The sequence below is a fragment of the Babjeviella inositovora genome, assembly GCF_001661335.1.
Source record: "Babjeviella inositovora NRRL Y-12698 unplaced genomic scaffold BABINscaffold_2, whole genome shotgun sequence".
Classification (NCBI taxonomy): Eukaryota; Fungi; Ascomycota; class Pichiomycetes; order Serinales; genus Babjeviella; species Babjeviella inositovora.
The window spans coordinates 870,741-882,998 of NW_017566839.1; the positions used below are offsets into that span (position 1 = coordinate 870,741).

A 12,258-nucleotide genomic window follows, 5' to 3' on the forward strand; every position below is an offset into this window, starting at 1 on the left:
TAGTAAACATGAGACGATTGTGTAGGGAGGTTCGCCGCTCTTCAAGCTAGGCAGCGATAGTGCTTTTCGGGCAGATAACACACACGTGTTTTAGATTATTCCAGCACCATTGCATTTCTAGTATTCTGTTCTATAGGACCACCCTCAGTGGATCTATAAAAGTAACCCAATTGGACAGTGATGCGTTATTTACATCTCAGGCGATTGGATAAGCGTCCGATGCTGCGTTGATCGCCCCTGAATCTACCAGAATATACCTACCTGCAGCTTTGAACCGAACTTTATAGCCGCTATGAGTCACATAATTGGCCCACCACCTAAACAGTTCCATTCCATGATCAGGGGAATTGTACAGGGACGTGCTTTTCCGGTGCTTTCTTTCCGTTCATGAAACTGAGGTAACAGTTCCAGCCCAAGCTCACAGTACTGATGACAAAGAGTCGGTATTCCACCTTGACAAACCCAAAGTTGAACAACTGTATGGTGGGCCATACAGTCCAGGCAGTCGTCAAGGTCGGCCAGTAGTTGAGTCGCAACTTCTTCTTTGCTTCCTCGAAGGATTTATGCTCCAATAATGTCAACGCAGTGTAATAAATTGGCACAGAAATGACGGTCGGAAAGATGGCCTGATCGACAAAGACTCTGGAGATGGTATTCACCACGGCTGTGATCTTAGGGGTCGGTACGATACCTATGGTACGGAATGTCGAAGCAGGAACCTGGATCTTGTTTAACGTCCTAAACCACTTGTCAGCGATCGGCGCGAAGACGAAACCGCCGTATAGCATCGCACGGCCAAGTCTCGCATAGTTAAAGCTCAGGTTCCGTTCCTCTTCTGGTGATACAGACACAGACAGCGTGCCAGGAATGGGGAAATCACAGGCATCCTCAGGAGGGAATACTTTCTGGGCAATAACGTCACCCAAGCCGGACAACAGACCAGTGGTTATAATGTTTGTCACTAACGGTCTCTGCCTGAGGGAGTCTTTGTAAAAGGAAAAGAGCTTGGACATGGTAGGAGTGAGTACTAGTCCACCCTGGTTCTGCTAGTTGTTAGGGCTTGAACTTATCCCGAGGCTTCTCCTGGAGAAACATTTAACCAAAGTGTAACCATGATGGAAATCTCGAGACCTGCATGGACAGCATGCACGTGAAATTCTCATTTTGAAAAATCTCGGGCCGGTGTTCCCACCCAGGGCTACTGCACGGACATAAAGTCGGGGACTCTCAAGATACCGTACCATGCATTGACACTGAATTATCCAAACGCCCCAGCAGAAACAGAGATTTCTGCTGCCGTAGGTCCGGTTTTCAAGTTTGACGCATCATTGGGGGGGGGGGGATCAATATAGTTACAATTATCGACATCTAAAACAAGTCCCATTGGTATACACTTATATGTTTGTTAATACACGGTGTTCAGGAAAAAGAATTAGTGCAACATGGTTTATCTAAGCTCAGACGCTGGTATATTAGATAAGGATATCAGCAATATAACCCCCGTAGAAACGTCTTCTGGCCATTGGCTCGTTCCCAGGCGTTCCAGTTTTTGTCCCGAACAAAATTCACTCCTTTCAACCGACTTCATAGGAAACAAGCTTCAAAAAACCCATTAAATGCCGTTGTGTGTCGGTGATTACTCCATGACCGGTGGAAAGTGGACCGGGGTAGAATTCTCGGGTGTTTTTTTGTTGTTCATGAAACTGATGTAACAGTTCCACCCCAAGCTGACAATATTGACGACAATAAGTCGGTACTCTACTTTGACAAACCCAAAGTTGAACAACTGGATGGTCGGCCAAACAGTCCAATTGCTGAGCAAAGTCGGCCAGTAATTGAGTCTCAACTTTTCCTTGATGTCCTCCATGGACTTTTGCTCCAAAAGCGTCATTACCACGTAGTAGAATGGCACCGAAACCGGTGGGAAACATGCTTGGTCAATAAACACTCTGGCAACAGTATTCACAACGGTGATTGTCTTTGGTGTCGGTTTGATGCCAAGGGCGATAAGTTTGGATGTGGGAATCTTTACCTTGTTCAAGATCTTGTACCACTTGTCACCAATGGGCGCAAAGATAATCCCACCGTAGAACATCGATCGGCCTAGTCTCCCGTAGTCTAACACCGATTCGCGTGCCAACGCGGGTGAAAGCGAGGTTACCTGGGTGTCCGTTGCGGGAAGATCGGCTGGAAAAAGGGTCTGAGCCATCACATCCCCGATACCGAAAAGCAAAGCTGTGGAGATGACGTTGGTCAACAACGGCCTCTGTTTAAGAGAGTTGCTGTAGAGGGCAAAGAGTCGGGACATGGAATCAGGGAATGTGTTTCGAGTGGTCACTTACTCAGGCAGTAATTGGAATCCTGTGTTGTTTATATTGGTTCAGCGGTGTTTTCATGAATTTTCATTTCGGGAAGGGGATTCTTGTCTCAGATGAAGATCCCACCGTCTGGATCCGTATGAAGTACCAGGCATACCGTGCAGGAGGTTGTTGAAAGATACAAGCCGCGGATATTGATAACCGTCCGATATGTGTGCGGTACAGACCATGGTTTGAGTTTCATTGTAGAATAGTATACTACAATTGACCTCTTACGGGTATATTTAGCTAGTATTGTAATGTTTTTGTGCCTGGGGGCTTTAACTATTATATGAGACTGGTTTTACAGCATATATGGAGCACTGAGAAATTTCGAACTTTAGCCCTTGCGTTTCTAGTCGCGTGGTAGAATAGCGGCCCACTGTTTGATGGACGGTATATTATTTTTGCCGCTTCATAAACCCCATGGTTGAACTTGGGATTGTATCTTTGGAGTCCTACAGTTTTCACAGATGTGCTTCACATCACTAAAGGTTCTATATCTGAAAGATATTTAGGAGGTAACAGTTGAGGCTTCTGACCAGACACTAGTAATTAACCTGCACCAACAGCACAAGCGAGTGGTAGGCACACGCATGGATATCTCAGATCGTCTCTAGATTTTGAGCCGCTGCAAACCTTATCAAGGACAGTGGGCTGTCGCCACTAACTATTTAACCGACTGTTGCACAGAGTCCTTCAGTGGGCCTGCAAAGATTCTGTTACAGTGTAAACCTTTACGTCCACAGAGCCTTTTAGGATTAATAATATTACCGCTTCTACCCATACACATCAAAGCGTCCTGTCTCGTCTTTGCGCCAAGGTATCGCCGTTCAAGCTCTCTGTGTTAAAATTCACCTAGGTCTGGCCTCTATACCAATCTACAGCGTTAGCCGTTTGCAACGCCCAGAATCACCCTCTTGTTGCCTCATTAGCTCTCGTCCTTGCTTAACAGGTGCTTTGAACGTTAAGCCTTGAAAGTGTTTCGCAGTTTGATTCTGTCTCAACGTTAACTTGAAAGCGCCGCACAATCCCAAGTCATGTCCAAAAGGTCCGGAGAGACATTTCCCCCTTCCAAGAAGAAAAAAACTGATCTCACTAGCAAAACCGGCTGGCCGCCCTCGTTCGTGGAACTCGACAAGATCCACTTCCGGCTTAATTCGTATTTCACGTTCTTGTCCTCTCGAAAACATGTTATCACCACGTTTGATCTCCTCAAAAGCGCGCCAGAGGCCGTAATCGGCCGGTCTTTGACTCACCTAGACGTCTCCAAGATCGGGATCCTCATTCCCAACGACATTGTTTTCAAGTACGTCGACGAGAACCTGCTTCTTTTGGACCAGCCAAGCAGCACGGCGCAACCCGTGGATGTGTTCGAGCTCAAGCCAGTGGAGACGGAGGCCAAACAGTTGCTTGTGTTTGAGTTCATTGATGGTGACTTGAAAAAGTCGCGCACACAGCTGGACCTCCGGCTCGCGGAGATCCGGGTCCCCACATACACCCCCGAGTCGATGAAGGCATTGATTGCACGCCGGGACCAGAAGTTCGTCAAAGTCATCAACCAGTACCTCCTCTACTGCGAGCAGAAGCAGATCAACGACCCGATGCAGCACCTCACGATACGGGCAGAGCGGAAGTTGCCTAAGCCAAAGGTGTACGTCGATCCAATCCAGGAGATGCTCAGCAGCGTGAACAACAACGTTCTGGAAGACTCCACCCGGCCGTATATCAGCGACTTGCTCGAGACCCTCCAGCAGCAGGATTTTTACCATGGCCAGATGGTGCCGAACGGGCACTTTGTGACGGAGCCTAACCCGGCGATATACGAGCCGCTTTCATTCACACTTTCGCCCGAAATTTGTGCAGCACTCGCGAAGGTGAAGGGCATCGCAGAGTTCTACAGCCACCAGGCCGAGGCTATCAACGCGCTCCATGACGGAAAGAACGTGATAGTCTCAACATCCACATCGTCTGGGAAGTCCTTGATCTACCAGCTTCCCGTACTCTGTGAGTTAGAGACAAACCCGCATGCCACCGCAATGTACATCTTTCCCACCAAAGCATTGGCCCAGGATCAGAAGCGGTCGCTCAAGGAACTCGTAGGCTGTATGCCATCACTTGCGCACGTGGTCGTGGAGACCTACGACGGCGACACTGACAAGCTCAGCCGTGGCGGTATCCGCAACACCGCCCAGGTCATCTTCACCAACCCCGACATGCTCCACAACAGCATTCTTCCTAGCCACCAGTACTGGCGGCGCTTTCTCACGCACCTCCGTTATGTAGTGATTGACGAGTTGCACATGTACAAGGACCTGTTCGGGTCCAATGTAGCACTCATCATGCGCCGCCTTCGTCGCCTCTGTCACAGTCTCCAGAACTTCTCTGTCCAGTTTGTGTCGTGCTCCGCGACGCTCAAAAACCCTGTGCTCCACATGGCTGCAGTGTTTGGCGTGGACGCCACGGAGATTGTCCACATCAGCGAGGATGGCTCACCGTCGGGCGAGAAGCATCTCGTGGTGTGGAACCCGCCGCATATGAGTCCTAACGATCATCTCAGCGGACGCGTATCGTTTATCGCCGAGTCGGCCAAGGTGCTCGTGGAGCTCATCACTCACAATGTGAGGACGATCGCGTTTTGCGTGGTGCGCAAGGTGTGCGAGTTGCTCATGAAGGAGGTGCGGAACTTGCTCCGCCAAAAGGACCGTCTCGATTTAGTGAACCAGGTAATGTCGTACCGTGGGGGCTATTCGACATCGGACCGCCGCCAGATCGAGACGGAGATGTTCAAGGGGAACCTCAAGGCGGTGATCGCCACCAACGCGTTGGAGTTGGGGATTGACATCGGTGGGTTGGATGCTGCGTTGATCTGCGGATTCCCGCTCTCCACCGCCAAGTTCCGCCAGCAGAGCGGGCGAGCCGGACGGCGTAACCGAGACTCGTTGACCCTCGTGGTCGGTAGTGACGACCCCGTCAACCAGCACTATATGGCTCATCCCGCGGAGTTGATCACCCAGGAGTACCAGGACTTGGTCTTGGACTTTGACAACATGCTCGTGCTCGAGGGCCACGTCCAGTGCGGCGCTTTTGAGCTTCCGATCGATCTCGAGAGAGACTCTGCGTACTTTGGCGACAAGTTGGAGTATATCTGCTCCAGACGACTCAACAAGGACCACCACGGGTACCACTGCCACGGCCGGTTTCTCCCGTGGCCACCGAAACACGTGTCAATCCGAGCGATAGAGGAGGAGCATTATGCAGTGGTGGACATCACCAACGCGCGTAATGTGGTGATTGAGGAGATCGAGGCCTCCCGAACCAGTTTTACGTTGTACGAAGGTGGGATCTTCATCCACCAGGGCTACCCGTATCTCATTCGTGAGTTCAACACGGAAGACCGGTTTGCTAAGGTGGAGCGCGTGGATGTGGAGTGGCACACCAGTCACCGGAGCTACACGGACATCAACCCGATTGAAATAGAATTTATCCGGTCTCTCGGAGGGCCTAGCGACGTGCCCGTGTACTACGGCAAGATCCAGACAACTATTGTTGTCTTTGGCTTTTTCAAATTTGACAAACAGAAGCGGATTCTTGACGCGGTCGAGGTCCACTCGCCGCCAGTGGTTCTCGATTCCAAGGGTTTCTGGATCGATATTCCCCTCAGGGCATTGAACTTTATCCGAGACAAGACGCTTAACGTTGCGGGGGGTATCCACGCGGCCCAACACGCAATCATCAGCATGTTGCCGTTATTCATTGCGGGAGGCTCGTACGAAATTGGGACAGAGTGCAAGGCCCCAGAGAAGGAGTTTTCCAAGAAAGACCATGTCCGAAAGCGTCCCGCGCGCTTGGTCTTCCACGATGCCAAGGGTGGCAAGCACGGAACCGGGCTCTCCGCCAAGGCATTTGAGCATATCGACGAGATCTTGGACCAGGCCCTTAAGCGTGTGGAGGAGTGCCCGTGCGAAACCGGGTGTATTGAGTGTGTGGCGACGCCGTATTGCAAGGAGAACTCGCTTGTGTTATCGAAACTGGGGGCGCTCATCATCCTCTACGTAATTACCGGCCGGGAGTTTGACCTTGCCAGCATCCCTGATGGCCCCGAGGCGAACTTGCCCGACATTCCGTGCGAGACAATTGCACCGGTTGAGGGGCTTGTGAAGTTTTCCAAGGAAGTGGAAATCATCGATGCACATAAAGCCATGAATCCGTTGCGGATGGTGCCGAAATTAGAGGATATAGAGGTGTTGGGGTCCCCGAAGAATGACGAAGAGGGTGAAAGTTTGGAGGTGGGATTCTCCCTGACGGATATTGTTACTGTTAAGGTGGAAGCTGCCAATGAGGTTCCTAAACTGGATAGTGTGGCGGAGATACCTCAAGTAGTGATATCTGATGTAGTCCCTCTCGATTCGGCAAAGTCCGAAATGGAGATGAAGATTCCCGTGAAGGAGGAGGCTGAAGATGTGATTGTTGCCGATAATGAGGAAGACGATGAAGAGTGGATGCAAGATGACGATATCCTAGCCCTCCTTCGACAATAATTTTTCTGGTGGTGAGATCTTCTTGGGCCACACTAATTTTAAAGAGAATATGGTCAATGTTACTCCAAAATTATATATACTTAGCAGTTCTAAACAAAGTCGTCGCAACGTACGCATTGACCTGTGCTTAAATGACTCGGTTCAAAGGACTCAGTCTGTAAGGACCCCTTTGTCCAACATTAATAACTATAAATAGGGATCTAGCATTAGTGCCAAGAATCTATCATGAAATGCCGCCGCTATATCAACTGACCTTTAACCCTTCGGTTCATTGTAAGACTCACGCCACTTATACCTATGATATGCCCTTCCTGTTCAAACATAAATGTCGCGTATATTTGACAATGGGTTTAAATTACCCTCGTTTTTAGAACAGTCATTCATCTGATAGCCTCCCCTCCCATAAGCCAAAACTACACGGCGCTACCATATATCCCATTTATTCTAATTCTTCTTCAAGGTAAGCTTGCGGCCAATCATGGACCCTGTTCGTGTGAGCGACCGATTGACGTTGCCGATTGCGGCAATGCCCTTGTTCAATCCGAGAGACGAACTGCTCGACATGGAAGTCTCACGGAACGATTCCACAAAGTCATCGTCGCTCCTGGAGAAGTCGTCGCGACTGCCTGCGCGACCGGCGTAACTGCCATGCAGCTCGAGGTTCGCTCTGAGATCGGGGTTGTTGATGGGCGAGATCTTCCGAGTGAGCGCGTCGTGCTGGTCGTTGGCCACCGGCCTGGGTTTTCGCACCAAACACGCGCTCTGGGGTAAAATCCTTGTGCGCGCCAAACGGAAAACCTGCTTCACTGGCTTTAAATAGATGGAGGCGAGAGTTCCGATGTTCAACTCCAACTCCTCAAGGATTGCCACATCCAACTTGTCGCTATCAGTGGAGATCACTGGGAGCTTGTTCATCACGATCTGCTTGGCGTTGGCGTAGCTAGCGTCCTGTGGGAAGGACGATAACAATCGCCAGTAGAAGAAGCCCCTCTCGCGCAAGTCGGGGTTGTCAACCTCCTCGGTGGCAAGCTTGAGTCTTGCAATCAACAACGCCTCGGAATCCTTGCTCGGCAACTGAAGGAATACCTTGGTGACAGCGGTGAGAGTGATCAACTGGACGTCGATGGTGTCGGTGAGGAAGTCGCGTGTGACGCGGTCGAGGATGGTTACGGCACCGTCGATAGTGGCGCAGTACTGGCCGAGGATCCAGACGATGGCAGCGACGGCGTCTGGATCCGCTTCGGGTGCATGGTGGTTAACAAACGGGTTCGCATCGGACGGCAGTGCGGTAACGGCCAAATCGGTGTATTTGATGAAGGTCTGGATGGCGGAGTCAAATTCGCGTGGGTACTTGCGGAGCACGTTCTTGAAAACCACAACGGCCTCCTGGGTGATGTGGGGCAAGTCGACCGCGACCAAGTCCAAAATTAACTGCACGCACGCGTTGGCGCCACGCGGCAACTTGATGGCCAAATTTCCGATCGCACGGACGGCCTTGCGCGCCATGGTGACATCAACCTCGGTGGCATACTCCTCAAGCTCCTTTAATACGATCTTCAAGTTGTGCGCGTTCGCAAGGAGATAGATTATCTCGAGCTTGGTGTCCTTGACGTAGAGTGTGTCGTCATACTTGCAGAAGAACATCTTGACATCCAAGTCAAGAAGGTGCGGCTTTGAGAGCAAGACGAGAATCACGTTGCGCAAGGCCAAGAACTGGAGCTCCGGCTGTTTTGCGATGAGCGACACCATCGCGTTCCCCAAACGCTTGGGGAGCACTGGCATCGCATCGGTGATGTCCTCTACGTAGTTTGAGAGGTAAATAATACACTTGAGCGCGTTGAGCACGATTGCCGTATTGGCGTGCCGGAGGAGCGGCACCAACTTCTCCACCACGAAGAGCGCGTCGTCCGCGAGCTGCGGCACGTACGCCGTAAGCGCGCTAATGATGTAGCACTGCGACCACTCGTTGCAGCGGTGGAGCACTGTGAGCAAGTTGCGCGCGTGGCTGTCATTGACGACGAGCTTCATGGTGTTGTTCTTCTCGGTGATCTCGCTCAACGATGCGAGCGCAGATGCCACCACATGAGAGTTTTCGTCGTACAACCGGTCGTTGAGGAGGCCGATCAAGTTGTGGCGCGCTGCGAGCTTTGCGTCACAGTCATAGAGCTTAGAGATTGCAAAGCACGCCGTCTTCCGCACGAGCGGGTCTTCGTCCGAGATGAGGCCTCGGATCGGCTCCGCCAACAGCTCCGCCACCTGCTTCAGTGGAATGCCCGCGAGGCACCGAAGTATTAAGCTGCGCGCATACGCGTCACCCGTGCCAGTTAATTCACGGAGCATCGACGGTAAACACATAAGGGTCCCCTCAGGCCGCGCAGCGCCAAACGCCTCAAAGTACTTGTAGCACATCTTCTTGCAGGCGAGGTCGCTGGCATATGGCTCAGTAAGCACCGTGTCGACCACCTCTGGGAAGAGGTGCACCATGTCGGAGTTGTTCAAGTTGATGTTGGCGATAATCTTCTTCAAAATCTGTCTGCGCACCGTAAGCCGGTGCGTGCCGTTGGCCTTCTTGCTCTCCACGAGCGTCTCCAACTCGGTCTTGATTTCCGACGCTTTGAGCTGGCGGTGTTAGTACTGGCGGGGTGGGATGGTATATTACGTACCCTGGTGAAGCACTTTGCGTCGCTCATGATGTGTAGTTTATTAATCAGTTGCTGATCCGTTTGGAGCAAAACGCGCTGATAAGTTGGACAGAGCTGATCCAGTGCTTCGCGAAAAGAACTAAGGAATTTCGCGGATAATGTTTTCACGAGTACTGGTGTCTAAAACCTACGTGGTCTCGTACCAAATAGATGGCATAATGGCACCTTGACACACGCTACAGAAATTTTAATGCTTTAACCTCCGATCTATCACCGAGGCAGAAGCAAGGCTTCGGAAAAGGAAACAACTTCATGCTGTGTCTCGGCGACAGTACTTGGGGGTACGAGATACCCCGAAAAACAAACTAATCGGGTATCTTACGCGGGAGGGGACCAGTGGGTTAGGCAAAAAGAAATACATGCATATGTACATTTAGGCGTAGGAGTGCGATACAAGGTCAGCACGTTTGGCGGACCCAATGGAAATCCAGAAGGTCAAATAAGGTGCCAGACCGAAACGTCTCTAGTGAAAGGGATTTATTCCGACCTACTGTTGGGGCAGGTTCCTACTCGTGGGCGATTGCCGTTGCTTCTAGACGGTAGATTAAATAAGAGGCTGGTCGGTTCAGTCGCACTAAACCCAAGTAGGACAATGGGGTATCCTTCAGCCAAATTTGCGGTTAGCAATCACAAACGCATTTAAATTTCATAACAATTCGGTTTGTGTCACTTTTAAATTTCTTTTCGGGCGGCTCCTAACAATCTTTGTAGGGGGTTTCCCGGTGTGCCATATAGCAAGCATGTATTTGCTTATATCTGCTGCAAGGAAGAGGCAGACTCTAACCATAACGATACTCCGCCCAAAAGATTTTCAAAATCTTCAATGATATAAAAAAAAATCGAAATAATGGTTTAGAAAGGTATCAGCTAGTCTAGCCGGTTTTCAAGAACTAAGGGCTAATTTTGACGAGAGTGCTAAATTGTCGCCGGTACCTGTTATTGAGGTGGAATCAATTTGAATTCGAGTGAGCCGAAATTTTGTACTTTTAGCCCCGCGCCGTGTAATAACCGTTGCTATCCCATTACTAATACGGAATTGCGTCATGATATTTTAGGCTTGGACCTTATCCACGTCCATATGGCTACCTTGCCTGCTAGGTTTATCTAGCGTGATCCCGTTCGGTTGGAGAAAATTATTGGTCATTTGAGTGAATTTAATTATATTAAAGAATTATATAAGGGCAACCTGCCTAGATTAGTGAATTGAAAAAGAACCAAGCGGACTAAAGACCTACGCCAAGATGAGGGCAGCGGCAAGGGCAGCAGCGGCGTAACCACCATTCAACAAATTGGCGGCACCAGTCAAGGTGGAGACAGAGATGGAAGCGCTGGCAGAGCTGGCAGAGTTGGCTGGGCAGTCAGTGACACCGGATGCACAAGAGGTGATGGTGGCAAGGGTAGTGGATTCAAGGCTCTGAGTGACAACGGTGGAGTTGGAAGAGGAAGAGCCGGAAGAGGAAGAGCCGGAAGAGGAAGAGCCGGAAGAAGAAGAAGAGGAAGAGGAAGAAGAGATAGAACCAGAGCCAGGGGTAAAGTCTGGAACAGACTGGGCAGATGTGGAACCAACTTTAAGGGCCTTCAAGGCAACAGAGGTACCGTTGGTACACTGAGTAGTCTCAATGGCGAAGGCGGCGTTTGGACAAACATAGAAAGGGTCATCGCCGTGAGTGACGTAACCCTGGTAGATGGCAAAACCATCGGTACCTTTCTTACCCGTGGTGAGCTTCCCGTCCTTGATAACGATAAAAGACCCATCGCTCAACTTCAAGGTACCGTCGTCCTGGACCGCACCTTCCAAGCCGTTGCCTTGGACAATCTCAACGGTATCACCGTTAACACCAACAGTGGAATACTGGAAGTCAGAACCGGACTTGATGGTGATGATGTCGAAGTTTTGAGAAGCAGCGTTGGCAAAGGTAGCAAGACCCAAGGTGGCGAAAGAAGCAACAGCGGAGTACTTCATGTTAAAATATTAGCGAATGGGGGGAAAATACGATAAGAGACCAGAGTCCAAACACCAGAGCTCCGGGGGAACAACAACATTTATACCTGACCGGTGGCTGGGTGTTTAAGATACGCGTTTCTCGTCTAGCACTTGAAATTTGCTCCACGCTAACCGGAGTTATACCCTAGCCCACAGTTCTTTACCAAGGGTAAAGTATGGCCTGTCACGTTTATATATCCGAGATGGGGGCACTGCGTTGTCACGCGGTGCTAGCACCTGGAATTTCCTCATTAGGACGAGTGGCGGGATAAAATGATGCATGCTGCATTGCTGTACATGTGTCTCAAAGAGAAATGGAGAAAGGTTGTCGGGTTGTGCACGAACCCGGTGGGCCTGGCGGTATATTGTTACAGGGTTAGGTTGGGTGCGTTGAAATGTGCGTAGGGAATACGTAGGTAGTCATTCCATGTAGGAAAGGCGCTACTCCTGGATCACCATAGGTGAAGGGGATTGGTGGCTATTGTTATTGCAGCCTTGCATGTCACTGCCCCAGGGGAGAAATGCATCTACCTAGCTAATATCTCACACAGAAGCAAGCGTGCAAGCGTAGTTGTCCTTTCTAAATGGGCTCGCTGAACTTTAGTTGGGAAATGGACAGCCTAGAGCCGAATACGGAAGACACAGCCAAGGGAATAGGCAAAGCACTGAGCAGT

General features: G+C 50.4%; 5 protein-coding genes across 5 annotated transcripts; 1 reads left to right on the forward strand and 4 right to left on the reverse strand.

Annotated features, from left to right (window-relative positions):
• Positions 1-76: 76 nt before the first annotated feature.
• BABINDRAFT_160014 (Mpv17/PMP22 family protein) lies at positions 77-1,341 on the reverse strand. The gene has a single exon (XM_019128008.1). The coding sequence runs from the start codon at positions 1,011-1,013 to the stop codon at positions 339-341; it is 675 nt and encodes a 224-aa protein (XP_018987104.1). The 5' UTR covers positions 1,014-1,341; the 3' UTR covers positions 77-338.
• BABINDRAFT_160015 (Mpv17/PMP22 family protein) lies at positions 1,325-2,425 on the reverse strand. Its single transcript, XM_019128009.1, has one exon. It carries the CDS (start codon positions 2,306-2,308, stop codon positions 1,637-1,639), a length of 672 nt encoding a protein of 223 aa, XP_018987105.1. The 5' UTR covers positions 2,309-2,425; the 3' UTR covers positions 1,325-1,636.
• A 972-nt stretch (positions 2,426-3,397) lies between these two features.
• Positions 3,398-6,898, forward strand: BABINDRAFT_170429 (ATP-dependent 3'-5' DNA helicase; the record flags this gene model as incomplete). The annotated part of the gene is made up of 2 exons (XM_019130741.1): positions 3,398-6,601; positions 6,788-6,898. 2 exons carry the CDS (start codon positions 3,398-3,400, stop codon positions 6,896-6,898), a joined length of 3,315 nt encoding a protein of 1,104 aa, XP_018987106.1.
• Positions 6,899-7,342: 444 nt separating this feature from the next.
• BABINDRAFT_58443 (uncharacterized protein) lies at positions 7,343-9,588 on the reverse strand (the record flags this gene model as incomplete). The annotated part of the gene is made up of 2 exons (XM_019132305.1): positions 7,343-9,517; positions 9,562-9,588. 2 exons carry the CDS (start codon positions 9,586-9,588, stop codon positions 7,343-7,345), a joined length of 2,202 nt encoding a protein of 733 aa, XP_018987107.1.
• Positions 9,589-10,831: 1,243 nt separating this feature from the next.
• Positions 10,832-11,563, reverse strand: BABINDRAFT_6431 (uncharacterized protein; the record flags this gene model as incomplete). The annotated part of the gene is made up of 1 exon (XM_019132429.1): positions 10,832-11,563. One exon carries the CDS (start codon positions 11,561-11,563, stop codon positions 10,832-10,834), a length of 732 nt encoding a protein of 243 aa, XP_018987108.1.
• Positions 11,564-12,258: the final 695 nt, after the last annotated feature.